General features: G+C 43.1%; 1 protein-coding gene across 4 annotated transcripts in view; it reads right to left on the bottom strand.

The window, feature by feature from the left end:
* Positions 1 to 21317, bottom strand: part of WT1 (WT1 transcription factor) — a 48608-nt gene that overhangs the window by 10934 nt on the left and 16357 nt on the right. For 2 of the 4 annotated variants that reach the window (XM_021925935.2, XM_031653391.1), the window contains exons 4-6: positions 19619 to 19696; positions 18529 to 18579; positions 1452 to 1548 (exon numbers count right to left, since the gene is read on the bottom strand). In XM_021925935.2, the coding sequence (XP_021781627.2) occupies positions 1452 to 1548; positions 18529 to 18579; positions 19619 to 19696 (226 nt within the window). The remainder of the gene's footprint in view (positions 1 to 1451; positions 1549 to 18528; positions 18580 to 19618; positions 19697 to 21317) is intronic. The other 2 variants (XM_031653393.1, XM_031653392.1) reach the window with 1 other exon arrangement.

A 21317-nucleotide genomic window follows, 5' to 3' on the forward strand; every position in this document is an offset into this window, starting at 1 on the left:
GAGCACACTGTTCTCTCTTTGTGACACTTCTGGAAACATTAATCAGAACATCTCAGAGCTACTTGCCCCACATATCCTGTGGGGTCTGGCCCGGATACAACTTACTTCTAGAGTACTGACCATTCTGGTGAAACTATCACTGCTGTTACTCATGTTGCAGCCATGGATTGATGTTTATAAGCCATAAATGAACCCCTTAGTAACTGCGTGTGCTTCTGACCACCCAAAATAGAGACTCCGCAGGGAAGGTAGGCTGAAGGTCTATGGAGGTGGCAGACCAAAATGTCTATTGAATTCTCTGAAACTTTTACCTTTATACTTTACTTTCCTCATGCTCGTTGGAGACCTCTCCCTCCTACAAAACTGTTCACCATCCTCTGCCTCCCTAAGAAGCAGTATCAGGAGGTAGGTATAAACAGGGGATCTGAAGTCAGGCAAGACCTGTGTTATTAGTCTCGGCTTCACCATTTACTAGCTAGGTGATTCTGGTCAAGTTATTCATCACCTCTGGGCTTCAGTTTCCCCACCCATAGAATAGAGAGAATAACAGTACCTACCTCATCAGGGTGTACTGCAGATGAAATGAAGGGGGAAAGGCCACATATAGACACGGAGAAACGTTACATGCATATTGCTAAGAGAAAGAAGTCAGCCTGAAAAGGCTACATCTAGTATGATTCCAAATATATGACATTCTCAAGAAACAGCAGTGATTGTTGGGAGAAGAAGAGGGAGGGAAGAATAGGTGGAGTGTAGGGAACTTTAAGGGTAGTGAAACTATTCTGTAGGATACTAGAATAATAGGTACATGGCATTATGCATTTTTCAAAACCCATAGAACTGTACAATACAAAAAGTGAACCCTAAGGTAAACTATGAGCTGACAATAACTTATCAGTATTGGCTCATCAATTACAACAAATGTACCACATCAGTACAAAATGGTACTAATAGGGTAAAGTCCATTTTTTTCAAGTCTACGTATAAAACTTAGCACAACGCCTAGTATATAGAAAATGTCCAGCCATAGGCGGTACAGTTAGTATGATTATCATCAACACTTGCCACGATGTGTCTACCTGTGGGCACTTTACGATGTAAACCAAATCTTAGAAGTCAAAGGTCCAGGCAGTTAATTCAAACCCAATTAGTTCAAAAGCAAAAGCCACACAGCCTGCCCTGGAGAAGTCAAATGGAGCAGTAAAGGCAGAAAGGAGAGGATTCTGTAGGAGGCATCTTGGGCTGTGTCAGGCAGCGGGGCAGCCTCTCTGGGAGAGGACACAGCTGCGTTATCAGACCCAGGGGACGAGCAGGGGTCCCTGATGTTAAAGGAGCTTGCAATGAAGAAGAGGCTTGCCAGGGCCAAAGAGTCCATCAGTAAGGAACTAAAGGGCCGGTAAGCAGGAAGAGGCAGTGCAGCCCCCTTCCCGCTAGGGCCTCTGCGTGCTCACCTGAATGCCTCTGAAGACACCATGCGTGTGTATTCTGTACTGGGCGCCGCAGAGGATGGGCGTGGTGTGGTTATCGCTCTCGTACCCTGTGCCGTGGCTGCAAACACAAAGAAGGGAAAAAAGGCTCAGGGTGGCTCACAGTCGCCATTTGGAAATGCTTATCTGCAGTCAGGAGGGAATGATTGTTTTTACAGTTCACAGAACAAAAATAGTTGGTTTTTGCCTCCCTCCACGGGGCCACTTTAGATGCAGGGTTCTGTGGATGGCGAGGCCGCTGGATCCTGGGGCCGCCACCTCGCAGCCCCTCCCTCATCCTCCGATTCTCGCAGGCGTGCACCGTTCCGGTCTAGGTCTCGCTCAGACAAGCCGAGGAAAGCCGCAGTGGCAGGGTTTCATCCTCGGCAAGTTGTTTACCATCTAGATGGCAGGGCTGACAGCTGCAAGTATCTCAGGAATGAGCAGAATGCCTCAAGCTTCACGTTAAGTGCACTGAATTTTTGTCGGCACCTCATGACTCAGTTTTTACCAGATAACACCAAAAAAGTGATGACGCAAGAAGAAATGTCGTGTCCTCAGAAGTGGGGATTACACATCTGTGGACCCATTCTGCTTAAACGACAGGTCAGTTTTCCAGATCAACTTAACTCTTGGTAGCCTGCCTGTGCTGTAGGTGGGCACTAGAGAATCTTCCTCCAGCATTCGACTGACTAGTCCCCTAACTGGTGCTCAGGTCACCTTCGACTACATAGGAAGAGCTGAAAAATGTGCAATGCTGAAAAGGACAACTTGGAAGGGATGGATGTTCTGCTCTAAAATTATTCTCTCCTTCAGATACAATGCCGCTATCTGCTCTACACTTACTTTACTTCCAGATGAGATGAGGCGGACTGATTTTTCACCCACACCAGCAGCACATTAGAATTACATCTAGAAGCACCGAGCAGAGCTCTTATGAAATAGTTCTGTGAAATGATGCAGCTGCTTTGCAAAATATCTGGCAGTTCCTCAAAAGGTTAGACATAAAGTTAACGTATGACCCAGAAATCCCACTCTTAGGGATATTCCCAAGAGAAATGAAAACAGATGTCCACACAAAAACTTGCATATGATGGAGTATTATTCAGCAGTGAAAAAGAACAAAGTACCAATACATGCTACAATATGGATGAACCTTTAAAACATCATGCTAAGTAAAAAGAAGCCACTCACAAAAGACCACATGTAGTATGACTGCATTTCTATAAAATGTCCAGAATAAGCAAATCTATAGGGACAGAAACTAGATTAGTGGTTGGGTGCCTTGAACTGGGGGAGTTGGGAAGACATAGAAAATGACTGCTGAAAATGTCCTAAAATTGTGGTAATGGTCATACAGCTGTGAATATACTAAAAACCACTGCATTGTACACTCTAAATGGGCGAATCACACGGTCTGTGAAATCCATAAATCTGCTTTTAAAAAATTATTGGTGGGGGGGGTAGTCCAAGAGGGATGCATCAGTATATTTATTTATTTACTTGAGATGGAGTCTCACTCTATCACCCAGACTGGAGTGCAGTGGTGCGATCTTGGCTCACTGCAACCTCCGCCTCCCAGGTTCGAATGATTCTGGTGCCTCAGCCTCTGGAGTAGCTGGGATTACAGGCGCACGTCACCACGCCCGGCTCATTTTTGTATTTTTAGTAGAGATGGGGTTTCACCATGTTGCCCAGACGGGTCTCAAACTCCTGGCCTTAAGGGATCCAGCCATTTCGGCCTCCCAAAGTGCGGGGATTACAGGTGTGAGCCACCAGGCCCAGCCACATCAGCATTTTTAAAAGCCTTCAGGTGGGATTAAACTGGCTGCCAGCACTAAGAATTCCATTCTCTGCCTCCATTACTCTTAACAGTTGGTTCCAGGGGTGCTGGGCAGGGAGGCAGGTAAGCTGGCGGGCGGATCAGCCCACTCCATCTGCTGTAGTGTGGGGAAGCCTGGAGCTGACCCAATACTCACTCACCCAGCAGAGAGAGTGCCTGGACAGGAAGAATGTCTGCCAGGACAACTGAAAAGTCCACACCCCCTAGGGCCACAGAAGCTGTGGGGTTTCACATTTACTTCTGGCTCTAAGCATTTTAGAAAGAACTGCCTGCCGCTCTAAACTACCATACCTTGTCTCCACATCCTTCAAATAATTTTTGACTTATCTGGGACAGGGGGAATGTCTCAAAGAAGTAACCCCAGGGTCAAACATGCAAAAATTGGGCAAAAATGCCAAACCGAAAGAACATATGTCCTTCTGACCCTTAGAATGTGTTTACCAGGAGAAAAAGGCTGTGTCTGCCTTCCTTACAATCACTTGGTATAGACAGTGGGAAAGTGAGAGGTGATGACAATGGCCATGTGGCAGCAGAAAGAGGGCAGGACCAGAATGGTGCCATGGTACTGCCAGAACATTTTGCCTCAAAGGTTGTGAAGAGAAGCTGCCTTTGCTTGCTTCAGTCATCTGCATGGAGCCACAATGTGACTTACACATTTTCTTTCTTTTTCTTTTTTAGAGCTTGCTCTATTGCCCAGGCTGGAATGCAGTGGTGTGATCATAGCTTACTGCAGCCTTGAATTTCTAGGCTCAAGTGTTCCTCCTGCTTCTGTCTCCCAAAGAGCTGGGACTATAGGTGTCCCACACCATGCCCAGCTGATTTTTATTTTTATCTTTGTAGAAACAGGGTCTTGTTATGTCCTCCATAGGATGGTCTCAAACTCCTGGGCTCAAGTGATTCTCCCACCTTGGCCTCCCAAGATGCTGGGATCACAGGAGTGAGCCACTGCACCTGGCCTACTTTCCACATTTTCTAGGGCTAAAGGAGTTCTAGGGACACAACATTGAAGTTCTGCCATTGAACGGTAAAAATTAGAAATCTGTCTTGACAGCTAAGCTCTGGATGTTAGCTGGATTCCTGGAGGGTGGGGACACGGGAACAGACTTTCCTGAAGACAACTGTCTCATGAAATGAAGCGCTGTGACACTCAAAGGGAACAGCAATCCGCAGAGCCAGACGCAAACCACAAACAAAAGAAGCAACATGCAACAAGACTGTGCCTGCCAAATATGCCAGTAGATTCTCCTACCAGGTCCAGGAAGAAAAAAAAAAAAACAGCCAGGCCCCTGCTTATGGGGACTTGGGTCTCCAAAAGACAAACACACCAATGCAATTCCACACTGTGGAAACCTGCAATTCAACACTTCCCAATGTGGTGTGCCCAGAGCACCAAGTATAATGTACTGGCATTTGACGTGGTAACAATTCTCTCTAAATAAGTTTATAAAAAGCACCTCGGTGGTCTGGGAACCACAGACTAATAGAGATAGAAAGGACCTAGAAAGACCATCTACGCCAACCCCCCTTCAAAGTAGCAATCTCTTCTAGCTCATGCCCAACAGTTGATCAACATGACTGGTGACTAGTTTTCAAGAGAGCCCATTCCATTTTAGGAGAGCTTTAAAAACAAGCTGAAATCTGCCTTCTCGTCTCTGACTCCTGGAGAACCACTGAAAGAATATTACTTTTTAAAATTATTTTATTTTATTTTTTGAGACAGAGTCTCACTCTGTCACCCAGGCTGGAGTGCAGTGGCGCGATGTCAGCTCACTGCAACCTCCGCCTCCTGGGTTCACGCCATTCTCCTGCCTCAGTCTCCTGAGTAGCTGGGACTGCAGGTGCCCGCCACCACAATCGGTTAATTTTTTTTGTATTTTTAGTAGACATGGGGTTTCATCATTTTAGCCAGGATGGTCTCAATATCCTGACCTCAAGATCCGCCCGCCTCGGCCTCCCAAAGTGCTGGGATTACAGGTGTGAGCCACCCCGCACAGCCGCAAATATTACTATTTTACAGCCATCTGTGTGTATCTCCTCTGCCCCACTGTAAAGTTGGCCTTGAATACAAAGACTCCCTGCTCCTCTCTGCATCCTCTAAACTCAGTGACTGAGGCCGGGCGCGGTGGCTCACGCCTGTAATCCCAGCACTTTGGGAGGCCAAGGCAGGCGGATCACGAGGTCAGGAAATCAACACCAGGCTGGCCACCATGGTGAAACCCATCTCTACAAAAATATAAAAATTAGTTGGGCACGGTGGCACGTGCCTGTAATCCCATCTACTTGGGAGGCTGAGGCAGGAGAATCGCTTGAACCCGGGAGGCGGAGTTACAGTGAGCCAAGATCATGCCATTGCACTCCAGCCTGGGCAACAGAGCAAGACTCTATTTCAAAAAAAAAAAAAGATTTCAAACAGTTTTCATATTTTTCTGTTTTGTTTCCTAGTAGACTTCCCTTTGAGACATAAGATAACTGACCCTGCTGAATGACAGGGAGAAGGGATTTGATGAGTCCTTGGCCAAGATATTCAGGAAGATCACAGGAATTTAAAGCAAGGTGTCATGAGGCTATGGTTCCAAGTGGGGAAAAGAACCGTGAGTCTGAGGCAGGCAGGTAAAGACATGCGAGAGGAGGTTCAGGGTAATATGACTACTTCTCCTGTCCTGCCACAGAGGCCACTCTGCTAGAAGCCACTCTCCAACTTAACAAAGATACTTCAGACAACTGTTCCTTTGGTTTTATTGTTCAACCAAGCACAAATCATCCATTTAAGTATTTAGCCCATCATCCCCTTTCTTGTCCACAAGGACACCAAAAATATCAAATATTTTTTGCAATGAAGAGCCACTATATTAGTAAACTTCCACTATTGGACTGGTAATTCTACCCAAAAAGAAACGGACTTGGGCACGTGTCTTGCATACCACTAACCAATGTTGGTAATGATCCCTGTTTTCTCCCCAGCTTGTTCTCAAAGATCTGGCTTAGTAACTTATCCAAGAATTCATGCTAACTCTGTGGTTTCCAGAATCCACTGGGTTTTTTTCCTACTTGAAAACTAAGACATTTATCTGTCTCAACTCTTCGGTCACCTCTCTTATTCTCCATGAATTTCCAGGTTATTGGATGAGGAGGCAGTTATTTTATGTGTTTGCTAAATTGGTCAGAATATAGATTTGACTCTTTTTAATTTAAAACAGAGCCACGAACTCAAATATTCCTACAGGGGCCAAGTAAGACAAGTAAAATGAAGGCAGCCCTAAAGAATGAGATGACATTGAACTCACAGGGACGGCCACCCTGGCCACACCACCCTCTGACCAACAGAGGCGGCCACGACTCAGCTCTCCCAGCCAATAACGGTAAACAATGTGAACCCAGCATTGCTATAGCTTTCCATTATCAAAGAAAAGCAGGAAATCTGGACTGTTTTGAGAGCACCTGAGTTATAAATTCTTGTAAATAATTGAAGTTTTAAAGAATCACTGTCAGGTCAAATAAAACACACATCTGGCCTAAGGGCCACCAATCTGCAACTTATTGCATGTATCTCATGAGCCTGGTGATTGAGATCAATAACATTTAAGTTTTTAGGGCATGTGGGTGGCTCACGCCTATAATCCCATCACTTTTGGGAGGCCGAGGCAGGAGGATCACTTGAGCCCCAGGAGTTCAGACCAGCCTGGGCAACATCATGGTAAGACCCTGTCTCTACAAAAAAATTAAAATTAAAATTAAAATTAAAAAATGCTGAGTGTGTTGGTGTGCACCTATAGTCCCAGCTAGCTGGGAGGCTGAAGTGGGAAGATCACTTGTGCCCACGAGTTCAAGGCTGCAGTGCCCAGGAGTTCAGACCAGCCTGGGCAACATCATGGTAAGACCCTGTCTCTACAAAAAAATTATATGGCCGGGCGCGGTGGCTCACCTCTGTAATCCCAGCACTTTGGGAGGCCGAGACGGGCGGATCATGAGGTCAGGAGATTGAGACCATCCTGGCTAACATGGTGAAACTCCGTCTCTACTAAAAAAATACAAAAAACTAGCCGGGCGAGGTGGTGGGCGCCTGTAGTCCCAGCTACTCCGGAGGCTGAGGCAGGAGAATGGTGTAAAACCCAGGAGGCGGAGCTTGCAGTGAGCTGAGATCCGGCCACTGCACTCCAGCCTGGGCGACAGAGCGAGACTTCGTCTCAAAAAAAAAAAAAAATATATATATATATATATTTAATATACATGTTATATATATTTATAAATGTATAAAATATATATTGAATATATAAATATAGAGAATATATACTCATACATAAATATATATATTTTTCAATCCTTAGCAGAACCCTAGGAGTCATTCATTAAGTTGTATCACCTTACACAAATGACATAACTTCCTCCGTCCTCAGCTTCATGTAAATGAAAATAACAGCACTTCCTCCCATCAGACTGATGTAATAGGTCAGGTAAGTAAATCACAGTACCTGGTATGCACTCAATAAGTGTTAAACTATTGCTTATATAGTATTATCCCCATTTTATAGCAAAAAATACTGAGGTTTAAGGAGACATTGCATTATTTGCCCACAGTCAGACAGATGGCAAGTGGCAGACCTAGAGTTTGAGTCCAGGTCAGTGCTTTTCTTCCTTTCGAATGAGCTGGACAATCCTGGTGGTATTAACCCCACCCTACAGGTTCACTTTTATTATCAGGACACTTGAATGACTCCTAGCTCTTTTCTCCAGGGGAACGAATGAAATTAGACATGCTGAAGCTTTTAAAGGTGAACTCGGGTAGAGGGAAAGGACTGGGGTAGAGGAGAGGTGGGGGAGTGGGGAGGGACGGGTTTGAAACATTCCCTCTTTAGCCTTCTTCAGCTTCTATTTGGAGGCACAACATGTCGTTTTGTATAAATCAGTGGTCCCCAATGTTTTTGGCACCAGGGATCAGTTTTCTGGAAGACCATTTTTCCACAGACCCGGGGTGGGGAGGGGTGGTTTTGGGATGAAACTGTTCCACCTCAGATCATCAGGCATTAGTTAGATTCTTATAAGGAGCGGGCAACCTAGATCCCTCACACGCGCAGTTCACAATAGGGTTCACACTGCCATGAGAGCCTAATGTCACCACTGATCTGACAGAAGGTGGAGCTCAGGCAGTAATTAGAGGGATGGTGTGGCTATAAATACAGATGACACTTTGCTACCTCGTCTGCTGCTCACCTCCTGCTGCGCAGCCCAATTCCTAACAGGCCACAGACCACTACCGGTCTGTGACCCCGGGGTTGGGGACCTCTGGTATAAAGAAAGCACAAGGCTAACTGATGGAAATAGCTGCTTATGTGCAATACAGCACGATCTTTATCCCCCACAAAAAAAAAAAAAAAAAAATTATTTCTATTGAACTGGGAAAATAAGCAGAAGCAGGTATCAGCAGAACATGCACTTTGTCGCTTCACTTCTGGCAGTGGCCTGGACTGTACATTTTCCTAAACAGTTTTAAGATGCATAAAATGTATGCTGAGAAAGTTTGCTTTTCCTAGACAGCTTTAAAATGCATAAATACGGCCAGTGTGGTGGCTCATGCCTGTAATCCCAGCACTTTGGGAGGCCAAGGCGGACGGATCACCTGAGGTCAGGAGTTCGAGACCAGCCTGGCCAACATGGTGAAACCCCATGTCTACTAAAAATACAAAAATTAGCTGGGTGGGGTGGTGGGCGCCTGCAATCTTAGCTACTAGGGAGGCTGAGTCGAGAGAATCACTTCAATCTGGGAGGCAGAGTTTGCAGTGAGCTAAGATCGCACCACTGCACTCCAGCCTGAGTGACAGAGCGAGACTCCGTCTCAAAAACAAAAACAAACAAGCAAGCAAACAAAAAACGCATAAACACTTTCCTTAGGAAGTCTGCAAAAAGAGAAAAATGTCCCTCATATAATACAAATTATGAACCTTTTTACACTAAAAACACGTACATTGAGATTTGGCCCAGGAAAAAACAAAAAACAAAAAACAAACACTTAACATTGCAAGAGTGGCTTCTCTAGAAATGATTAACTTTGATATTCCACAGGCACGTGAAAATTAATAAAAAGGAATTGAAGTTTTACAGATGAGGAAAACCAGAGCCGCCCGAAATCCCTTATCAACAGAAGAGGTAAAAGAGAGAAAAGACAAAGAGCCTTTGGAAGGCAATTAGCATTCACATGAATATTCAAAAAGGGGGAACTTTGGCCTGTCATTTCTCTCTCCCACCTCTAGTTATTGGCCAGGCAGGCATCCCCCCATCTTCACCTCTGTCTTCTCCCCTCTGCAGAGTTAATCAGATTGAAGGGAAGCACCTGGGGACATTCAAACTCTTGTGTCTCTAAAACATGGAATTTACCCATCAACCCCTCTTCTCTCCCCACCCTTGATACTCAGGGCTCATACATGAGATGCTGAAATGCCTGAAACTTTTCGATGTTGACAGTAAACCCCACTGCAAGCCTTGAGAGCCATCACTCCCTTGTTTAAGGATTTGTGCTAAGAAACTATGCTTCCTTAAAGTTTAAACACAAAAGATGAGGCTGAACACAGTGCCACTCATCAATTACATTTACCTAAAAAAGAAAGAAAGAAAAAGGAAAAAAGAAAAGAAAAAAAGAACCCAAATTGAATCAAGCCTCTAGCAAATACAGGGGAGGCCAGGCGTGGTGGCTCATGCCTGTAATCCCAGCACTTTGGGAGGCAGAGGCGGGTGGATCACTTGAGGTCAGGAGCTTGAGACCAGCCTGGCTAACATGGTGAAAACCAATCTCTATTAAAAATACAAAAATTAGCTGGGCATGGTGGCATGTGCCTGTAATCCCAGCTATGCGGGAGGCTGAGGCAGGAGAATCGCTTGAACCAGGGAGTCGGAGGTTGCAGTGAGCCAAGATCACGCCAGCCTAGCGAGAAAGAGTGAGACTCCATCTCAGAAAAAAAGCCTGGGCGTGGTGGCTCACGCCTGTAATACCAGCACTTTGGGAGGCCGAGGTAGGCAGATCACTTGAGGTCAACAGATCAAGACCATCCTGGCTAACACGGCAAAACCCCATCTCTACTAAAAAATACAAAAAATTAGCCAGGTATGGTGGCACGTGCCTGTAGTTCCAGCTACTTGGTGGGCTGAGGCAGGACAATCGCTTGAACCCAGGAAGTGGAGGTTGCAGCGAGCCAAGATGGCACCATTTCACTCCAGCCTGGGCAACAGAAGGAGACTATGTCTCAAAAAAAAAAAAAGAAAGAAAGAAAAAAGAAAAGGAAGGCAGGGAGGGAGGGAAAAAATGAAAGAGAGAGAGAGGAAGAAAGAGAAAGAACAGAAAAAAAAAAAAGAAATACAGGGGAGAGAGGCCCAAGTTTAAAAGACTGTAAGATAAAGCAATCTGCCAAATCCAGATTGTGGGATATTCTACCAGACAACTGACCTGCTATTTCCAATAAATCAATAGCCTGAGAAGAAAAGGGAGGAGGGGGCTGTTATAATATAAGCTAGACTTAGGAGAGGACTACTACCAAATAAAACAAAACACAACAAAACAATAAACCTCTGCATAAATACTGTACTCACCGTGTAGTTGTATGAACCATAGACTGCTGGACTTGAATTAATCAGCCCTAAGGGAGTTAGGGCCAAAAGATCCAGGAGCGTTCCCTAGGAATTCTCAGTGGTTATGCCACAATGCTTAGGTTTAACACTTTACTCAATGAATATCCAATTTCCCTGTAGTCTCAGTAATTTCAAAAGTCACTTTCATATGCACTTATCAGATCTTATTTGGGCAATGAATAAATATGGATTATTCACATTCAGAGCTAGTGGCAACCTTGCACAGATGCCACTAGATCAACATAAATATTATTTTATTATTTGCTTGAGTGTGACATGTTCTATCTCTTTATTTTAAAGAATAAAATTTTAAAAATACCAGAAATAATTAAATATTTTAAAACACTTGGGATGGAAAAAATCTAAGCATGATCCAAAAGTCAAAAACTTGAAACTGTAAGACAAAAACTTACTATTTTTACCATAAAATAAAAATATCTGACAGAAAAAAACCCATTAACAGAATTAAAATACAAACCAGAGAAAATATTTTCATTACATATGACAAGCAAAATAATTCTTATAAAAAAAGAACTCTTTTTCTTTATTATTATTATTTTTAGAGAGATGGTGTCTGTCGCCCAGGCTGGAGTGCAGTGGCATCATCATAGCTCATTGCAGCCTCAAACTCCCAGGCCCAACCAATCCTCCCACCTCAGCCTCCCAAGCAGCTGGGACTACAGGCATGCCACCATGCCCAGCTAATTTTTTAATTGTTTTGTTTTCTGTAGAGATGAGATCTTGCTATATTGACCAGGCTGGTCTTGAATTCCTGCCTCAGCTTTCCAAAGTGCTGGGATTACAAGCATGAGCCACCGAGCCTGGCAGAAAGAACTCTTGTAAATTAATATTGTTACTAGATGAACTATCCCAGCTTCCAGCTAAAGCCAGCCCCACCAACTTATCCATGGAGCCCCTTCTCTCCCACCTCCTTCAAGGACACTGTTCCAGTGATTCCATCCCCTCCCAATGACCATTTTTTTCCTTTTGTTTTTTTCTTTTTGTTTTTTTGAGACAGAGTCTTGCTCTGTTGCCCACACTGGAGTGCAGCGGTGCGATCTTGGCTCACTGCAACCTCTGCCTCCTGGGTTCAAGCAATTCTCTTACCTTAGCCTCCCAAGCAGCTAGATTACCGGTGTGTGCAACCATGCTCAGCTAATTTTTTGTATTTCTGTAGAGACATGGTTTCGCCATGTTGGCCAGGCTGGTCTCAAACTCCTGACCTCAAGTGATCCACCCACCTCAGCCTCCCAAGGTGCTGGGATTACAGGTGTGAGCCACCATGCCTGCCCCATTTTTTCCTCCTCTTGATCATTCTCATCAGCAAACAAATGTAAGACACTTCTATCTAAAGATAAATAACTAAATAAAAACAGAACAATTTAAAACAAAACCACTCATTCTCCCGACCTTCTTTCCCTAGCGAGCTAGAACCCATTTTTTTTGCTCCCTTTGCAGCAGAACTCCATGAAAGCATGGTCTGTACCTTCTCTCCTTATCTCTTAAACCCATCTGTTTCATGCTTTTGTCTCTTCCCTCTAATCTATTTAGAGGTAACTGCAATTAATAGTCTGATAAATGTTTCCAGAATTTTTTCTCTGAAGATATAAATACACCTCAAAATGAAAATGTTTTTTTAAACAGTTATCTCTGGGTGGTGAGATGACAGATGAATTTTCTTTTCCTCTTTATAATGTTTTGGTCCAGTCTGAATTTTTTTAAAAATGATAAGCCTGTGTGACTTTTATAATCAGGAGAAAATAGCTGTTTTCATTTTAGATAAAGTCGCCATCTAGGCATACAGAACTACATCTGTTGTTTTAAAAATGAAGAGTTAGAAATAAAGCTAGAATAAATAAACTTGTTCACTTTTAATAGAAAAACTCCTACTAAAATATGCAGTAGCTCCTCGTTTCGGAGAAACACTTATCTGGATAACTTTTTATTAGTGTAGCTTCTAGATCAATGTTCTTCTACCTAGAGGTTATGATCTTTTCTTGGGCAGATGACAGGCAGAAGGATAAATGGTGAGTACAGGGTCTCAAAGAGGTCAGAGATAGGAGAAGTCCAAATACTGCTTTGGATCATTAAGGTATCTTCAACTTATCTGATGTAACCTCTCCCTTTCCAATACACACACACACACACACACACACACACACACACACACACACACACTTTTTTCAATTCTCATTAACCTCACTTCACCTCCCTGTGCTACGATCACTGTGTTCCTCATTTCCAACTTGGCCCCCTTCTCCATCCCAACCTTTCTTTCCTGTCTTTCCCATTCAGCTCCTTTCTTCTCCAGATCTAAACAAACATAGCATTTTTCCTCACCTCCACCAGATGAAAATAATTCCTTGCTTTAAAATAAAATAGTTAGAATCATGGTATGGAGATAAGTCTGCAGAGCCCAAAAATTTTTTTTGACTATGTTTTAAGAGGCTGAGAATATTTTCAAGAAGTCAAAGCTATCGTGACAACTTCGCGACGGCCTATAAATATGCATTTGCTGAATTCAATCTCACCTGAAGCCAATCATTTTTATAAGAAAGAAGATGACACAAATGTACATGCATGAACAGGAAAGGGTCTAAAATTGTGTGCAACATCTTTATCACCGCAGTTTCATCTGGGCTTTTGGAGGGAGTTTTAATTTCCTTCCCTGTGTAGTTGTATTTTCTAACTATTCTATAATTTGTACACATTACTTACATAATGAAAAAATTCAATACATTCATCAAATGCATGTCCAAAAATAAAAGGATAGAAAAGGCCAGCAGCCAGGGAGGGGAAAGAAGAAGCAGAAAAGTGAAAAGCAAAGGAAAGAAGCTTCCGAATCAGTCCACACTAAGTGAGAGGGACACAGAGCTAAGTCACGAGTCTCCATCTTTATCAAACCCAGGAGTCCCAGTCTTTGTTCTGGTTGGCAGGGTAAACAGACCCCAGGCCAAGTGCAATGCAAGGCAATAATAAAGAAAAAAAAAAAAACCTCTTTAAACAGTATTAAATGAAACTGTTTAAACGGGGGAAAATTAATAACTTGTTGCTGGGGGTGGAGATGAAGGAGTAGGCTCGGAAATGCTGATATTCACAGAACTGAGGCTCCCCACCTTCACTTTGCATCTCAGGCTCCAGGAGCCACTTAAAAGCAAGCTATCTATTTCCAAGAAGTAAATCTCTTGGACGGGTACCTTATGTTCATGAGCCTGCGAGGGAAGGTGCTGGGCTGTGTATTGGAGCTCCCAGCCAGAGAAGACAGCTATCTCTTTTGGCACAGGTTCTCAGGGATGAGACCATGTCTAGCGGGGATTTTCTCCAGATTCGACAGCCTTGGCCCTACCAAAACGCACAGCTTTGTTTTCACTATACATCACTCATTGTTGAGTCTTTTTTGTTTTTCCTCTCAAGCATCCACAGGTTGAATACTGCATGTTCCCAACAGCCTGTGAACTTCTTGGACCAGCAAAGGGACATTCATTTTGCTGAGCACTCCTTTCACATTTCTATTGTGTTCGATTTCCCACTCCCCCTACCCGAGTCCCCAGAGAATAACTTCTTCCTTGTTTTAATAACTTGGATCAGAGTCAAGGTTGATGTGTTTCTCCATTTTGCAGGATATTTTCTTCAGAAGAGACAAAACAGAGGCCAACAGGGTAGGAGAGGCTTGTTCGGAAATCAGCAGCCATTGAGAACACACAGAAAATGTTTTCAAAGAAATAGAAAGCAGATAACACAAGGCACCATCAATAGAAGGCTTCAAAATGGTGGAGTCATACTCAGAAAGATTCCCTAGCAACGTTTTCTCCCAGGGACCCACTTTAAAAATCTAATTTCATTTGTTTGGGGCTGAGGGAGAAGAAGGTGGTTCTTTCTATAAAGTACCTTCTCATTGACTTAAATTGAAATACCTTCTCCCATTGGAGGTCATAAAAGTAGCTGTGATCCCAGTGGGTATGCAGAAATTAGAAAATGAGTAAAGGGAGAAGGAGGAGAAAGGAGTGGTTCAGCCACACAAGTATATCCCACCTCTAACACAGCAAGTTTTCATTTCATCTGCCCACCTTCTTTATAAAATCCTATCCCCACCCATTGTAACACTGATCCCTGACATCTAATGAAAGATGTCTCCACGGACTTGCTTGGGATACAAGGAAACAAATCTATTCTTTGTGAAGCCACTTTTTAAAAAAGAAACATTTTCAAGGAAAGAAGACCTGAACCAGCATTCAGTGGGGTTTAGTCTGAGGTACATGATCTTTTAATAAAAAATTGATAACGCCTCTTTTTTATGAGTGATACGGAAATTACATCTTTCTTCTCTAAAACATAAGTCAGATCGCCAGTTTTCCTGTAATAGATCTACCTTGTCACATGATTTTTCTAACCATTGATTTCAAACAGTGGCAAGACACTAGTTATGAATGAACGCAAAAAGTTATGTGTCTGAATTTGTCTTCATGGTATATCTTTTCTCAAATGTATTCTCCATATTAATAGTTTTCATACCATGGCAAAAGAAAGTAAATCCAGTATCACAAAGAACAATGACCCCAACCCAGATTTGTCTCCCCTGGGGAAAGGCCAAACTTTCTACTGGAATTACAGATTCAACTAAATCCAGTTCTGGGCTGTTCATAAGTTTGGAGGAGACAGCCAAGATGTCACCATGTTTGAATGCTAAAAGTGAAGCAAACTGTGGGTTGTAAAATCAATCTAGTACAACACAATCAGCATTTTGAAAAATGAAATGGGAGGGAAAGTATCAGCATGCAGAGAATGTCATAAGAGTATTGCTCAGTGAAAATCTGTGGTGTGTGTGTGTGCACGTGGGTATATGGGCTGTCACTGTAAAGGGTATTTCTAACTGTAGTCACAGTCTAAAAGGTTTCCACTCATTTAAGAAGCTGTAATCTAGGGCCCAGGTCCTGGAGTCAGACAGAACTGATTCCAGCATGGCTCTGCCACTCACTCACTATGTGACCTTGGTTAGTTAGCTTAATCTCTCCACCCTCCTCAGCTGAAAGATGGATGTGGCCGAAGTGTCCTGGAGTGTTGTAAGATCAGATCAGAAGAGGAAACGTGTAGAGCCCCTCACACAGCACCCAATAATGTTAATATACATCCTTAGATGAATGTCCAATTCACAAAATGGAAGCGGAAATTCGTGGATTTACAGTATGTTCTACAGGGATAAATTCACAGTGTGAGAGAAGATGGTAGGCAATTAGCTAATTGTAATTTTTAGGTCTGCAAAAGAGTTGTTCTTTTGTGGAACTATCTGTTGGGCCATCTAGCCTTTTTTATAACAGCTCCCTGAATAAAGTTAATATTCGAGAAATATACATATATATTTTGTTTGTTTGTTTTGTTTTGTTTTGTTTTGTTTTGTTTTGTGGAAGGGTCTCACTCTATCGCCCAGGCTGGAATGCAGTGGCCTGATCTTGGCTTACTGCAACCTCTGCCTCCCAAGCTCAAGCAATCCGCCCACCTCAGCATTCCAAGTAGCTGGGGTTACAGGCATGTGCTACCATGTCTGGCTAATTTTTTTTGTATTTTTTGTAGAGAAGGGGTTTCACCACATTGCCCAGGCTGGTCTCAAACTCCTGAGCTCAAGTGATCCTCCCACCTAAGTCTCCCAAACTGCTGAGATTATAGGCGTGAGCCACCATGCCAGGTCAAGAAATACATTTTTAGGCAGGACGCAGCAGCTCACACCTGTAATCCCAGAACTTTGGGAGGCCAAGCAGGGCGGATCGCCTGAGGTCAGGTGTTCGAGACCAGCCTGGCCAGCATGGCAAAAACCTGTCTCTACCAAAAATACAAAAATTAGCCGAGTATGGTGGCAGATGCCTGTAATCCCAGCTACTCAGGAGGCTGAGGCAGGAGAATCACTTGAACCCAGGAGGCGGAGGTTCCAGTGAGCTGAGATCGTGCTACTGCACTCCAGCCTGGGTGACGGAGTGGGACTCCATCTCAAAAAAAAACAAAAAAAGAAAAAAAAAGAAAGAAATACATTTTTATTTCAGAAATCCTTTCCAAAATGTAAGTAACAGACCAATGAAAACTCTTGATTTTTTTTCTTATGCAGTATTGAACAGAACAAATTGTTCACACTTTGTGCTTCATCCTTAAAATACAGCTTCTGCCTCCTCAGCAAGTGACTAACAGTATGTGTCTAAAGACCTTAAAAAGTATCAAAATTATCTCAACTATGGAAAGATCCAGCTGCAAATACATGCCAAAATTCCTTATCTGTAATTTTTGTAACTGAACAAACAAACCCCTTAGAGCATGAAGAAGTTTTTGAAACTGAAACATACTGCTCACTTCACAATCATGTTCTGTCTATCCTTGCTATTTAGCTTGGGGAACGTTATCAAGTTCTGAGGAGAGGAGAAAGGAGAAAAGGAAGGGAGCCAGAAAGAAAGGGTGGGACCAAGAAGCTAAGGAACTTAAGACGAGTTAAGAACAGGTAGAAAGGCCAGGCGTGGTGGCTCATGCCTGTAATCCCAGCACTTTGGGAGGCCGAGGCGGGTGGATCACCTGAGGTCAGGAGTTTGAGACCAGCCTGACCAACATGGAGAAACTCTGTCTCTACTAAAAATACAAAATTAGCTGGGCGTGGTGGCGCATGCCTGTAATCCCAGCTACTCGGGAGGCTGAGGCAGGAGAATCGCTTGAACCCGGGAGGCAGAGGTTGCAGTGAGCCGAGATGGCGCCATTGCACTCCAGCCTGGGCCACAAAAATGAAAACTCCATCTCAAAAAGAAAGGACAACAGGTAGAAAGACAGAATGCTAAAACTGTCAGCAGCCCCTCAGATGGAAGACAGAAAGCCTTTTCTTTGAGGTCCAGAGAGAGGAAGAGGAGATCTGGATAAAATTGCTGAAAAATTTGGGGGTGGGGGTGGCGGTGAGGTGAAGAATTCAACAGTAAGTCTTGGAAGATGAAATACAACTCCGTCGATTACTGAAGGATGAACCAAATAACAGGACTGAGCCAACACACTGAAGAAGAAAAGAGGGCGGCTGGTTATGGAATTTAAGCAGAGAAAAGAAAAAGAAACCGCTACAGAAATGCCCCAGGGTGCAGAGTATAGGGCTGGGGAAGGTGCGAATGTTTGGGAATAAAAACAAACTTTGAAAAACAACAAAAAACAAGTCTTTTCAAACCTGGCCTCAGACTTAGGGTAAGTTCTCCCTGAGAAATTGAAAGGTAAATAAAGAACAAGCAAGTAAGTTGAGACTGAAAGGCTTGACTGATCTAACAAGAACATGTGGCATTATGGTTGTAATGCCACAAATTTAGTATTTAGTATTTCGTATTTTGTGAAATACTCAAAAAGAAATGAACAGGATTCCTATTGCATAATTTTTTAAATTGTTTTCCAGGGGCACATTGATGAGAAATGCCACTCCCTCCATTTCGTCCCCAGCATGTGTATGATGAACAAGAAGAGGTGGGGGCGGGGGAGAGAGACTCTTCCCATCCACTAAATGCTACCCTGATTACCACATCAGTCCTAACTCCTGCATTGCCCCAGGTGCCAGTCAACAAGGCCTACGCCATTTGCTTTGCCATCTCCGCATTGTCCACTCACTTGCTCTGCCCTTCTGTCCATTTCACTGAGCTGGAGCTCCCAGCAGCAACTCTAGAAGAGAAGAAGAGGTGGGGAGTGGGGAATGGAGCATGCATGGATCTGGCAAGCCCCCCAGATCCCAGAATCCAGTGAAAAGCCCCTCAATACACAGAGACATCAAGCTAGCTTTCAAGAGTGCTGAACTAAGTCCCCAGTCCCACTGGGGCCAATGGTGGGATCGAAGGCACCACCGGAGGCTGCAAAGAGCTTGGGCTTTGGAATCAGATCTGGACTTGGAATCCCAGCTCCAACACTTACTAGGATGTGAACTTGGGAAGTAACTTAACCCTCTGAGCTTGGTTTACTCATCTGTAAACCAAGCAGTACTTAGCCCTCATCAGAGTGTTGGGAAGATAAGATGAGGTAACCTGGAAGGGCACCTGACACGCTGCAGGCACTTCACGAGTGCTCTATGCTACTGCCCATCTCTTCACACTTGTTAGAAAATGAAAAGTGAGTTCTTTCAATGGTGAAAGCAAGTCCTACCTGCCTTTTTTTTTTTTTTTTTTTTCTCATTTTTAGGTGCAAAGAGTAGCCCCTTCCGATGTTTCCTGGCTGTATTCTCCCTATTCAGGTTGCATTATCAAGTATGGAAAGAAACACCCTGTTGGTGCAATCAAGTATGGGCATATGTGACTGTGGATTGCCCAGATCAGCGCCACACAAATAGAATTTAGATCCTGGAGTTTGTATACCCAAAGCACTTCTTGATAAGATAGTGGAATGGTTAACAACTGTGATCTTACAGTAAAACACAATTATTAAATAAGGTTGAACGGCCTTTGAAGAATTATAAAACATTCAACAAGACCATAATAAGTGTCCTCAATATTCCTTGTTCCAGATAGAAATGCTCCCTATTTACATTTTTGAGAATTTAATACTGAACACAACTCAACAACTAGGGGAAGGAGGAAAGCATTCTAATGCCACAGAGAGCTCTGCCCATTCTTCAAAAACTGTACTGTCTTCATAAGTTCTAAGCACCTTTAAAATGGTTCAAACAGGTATAAGTTACTGTGGAAAGGCAATGAAATAGAGAAAACCTTACCCCTTTAAGGTGGCTCCTAAGTTCATCTGATTCCAGGTCATGCATTCAAGCTGGGAGGTCATTTGGTATAAATTGTCACTGTTAGAAAAACATCCAGAGTTAGGACACATAACCACAAAATAATACACAATTGTTTCTTCAAAAGCAATGGAGTTTTAACTTTTCTTGAAAGTACAAGCCTCCACATTTTCCAGAATGACAGAATATGCAAGTCTGAAATTATTTTCACTTCATCCCACTGATCTCTGCACAGTCATACACTTCATACACAGCAGAAGGGATGTGAGAGTAACTCGGAAGCATTTTTTAAAACCTTTGTATAGCAACCATTGAAGTTTCTAAAGAAGTATTAAACCTTTGAGGGGAAAAGGCTAAGGGGAGTGAAACTTTGAAAGGCAACACAGGCTGGATAACTCAACATTAAAGTTAAAAGCCTGGAGCTGAAAGTAAAGACAGCAGATTAATTATTCGTGAAAAGGCCATTAAGTTGTTTTAATCAAAAGGATAAGTATCATGTGGATTATGAGGGTCTGAAAAGTCAAAGAATGATGGCTGATAAATGGTCTAAAAAGTAAGGATGTGACAAGCAGAAGAAAGATGATGATAAACTCTATGCACAGCTGAAGGAATCATTTTCTATATGTTTTATAATCCTGGTACAAGTCAAATGTTAAAAAAAAAAAAAAGAGCCCAGTTCTGTAAGACTCTATGAGGGAAATGGCTGATCATTTACATAAAGACTCCAAAGAAGTCTTACACCACCATGTAAACCAACCAAAAGCTGTTCTGTCCCCTCTGTATTTATTTCATTCCTAGAAAATTAGCACATGAATCAATGGCCAGAAATCTCCTAAACTGCCAAGCTCCATCAGGAATAAATTTATGCCTGAACTGAAATGGTTAATTATGAAATTTGAGACCCAAGAGACCAAGAGTTTGTCTGGGACCTCTTGGTTTAAACACTTTACAGAAGAAAAATTTCACTCTACCATCGTGGCAGAAATGAAAAAAGGTAAGAGGCATTTAATATCTGATGTGTGGTATCAGATTGCAGATCTCAGACCATCTCTGCCTGGTCATGGCATTCTTTTAAGCTGCTTCACCGGGCAGAGGCAACACCAAATTTTAATTCAGAAAGGCTTTTTTCAGGCCAAGCATAACTGGGAACTTGAGGAGGGGAGAGGGAAATTACAGTAACTCAGAATAAATGAATTTTGTGCTCTCTTTCCGCATAGCTTGATAAATCGTGGCAGAGTTCGTCTGACTTTCATATAACAACTCTGAAAATTATTTGGAACTCCTTAGTGGTGGGTACACAGGATAAGGAGGAAATCAGATTCCAGGAGCGCATTTTGCATATGAAAAGTGAAGTGACTTCAAACTCAAAGTATGTGCCGTTTCATTAGTCAGTGTATATCTGGACGCCGTCACTCATCCCCGTGTCTGACTGGCTATTATGCTACTACAATATCCTACATATCAATGAAAAAAAATGATGAGTTTCTCCTGCAGCTTCCCCGTTTGTAGCAGCAGCCCGTGCTGGTCTGTGCCACAACGTTTTGCAATTCCACAAATTCTTGCTGTAAGGCTGGAGTAATTAATTCCTGAAGGACCCCAACTTTTATTAGAAGTGCCAGCCTGCTGCATTTACCACAGGAGAGTTTCTTGAACTTTCTTTGGGCTGACAGTTCATTAATAA

The sequence above is a fragment of the Papio anubis genome, chromosome 12 (genome assembly GCF_008728515.1).
Source record: "Papio anubis isolate 15944 chromosome 12, Panubis1.0, whole genome shotgun sequence".
NCBI classification, from domain to species: Eukaryota; Metazoa; Chordata; class Mammalia; order Primates; family Cercopithecidae; genus Papio; species Papio anubis.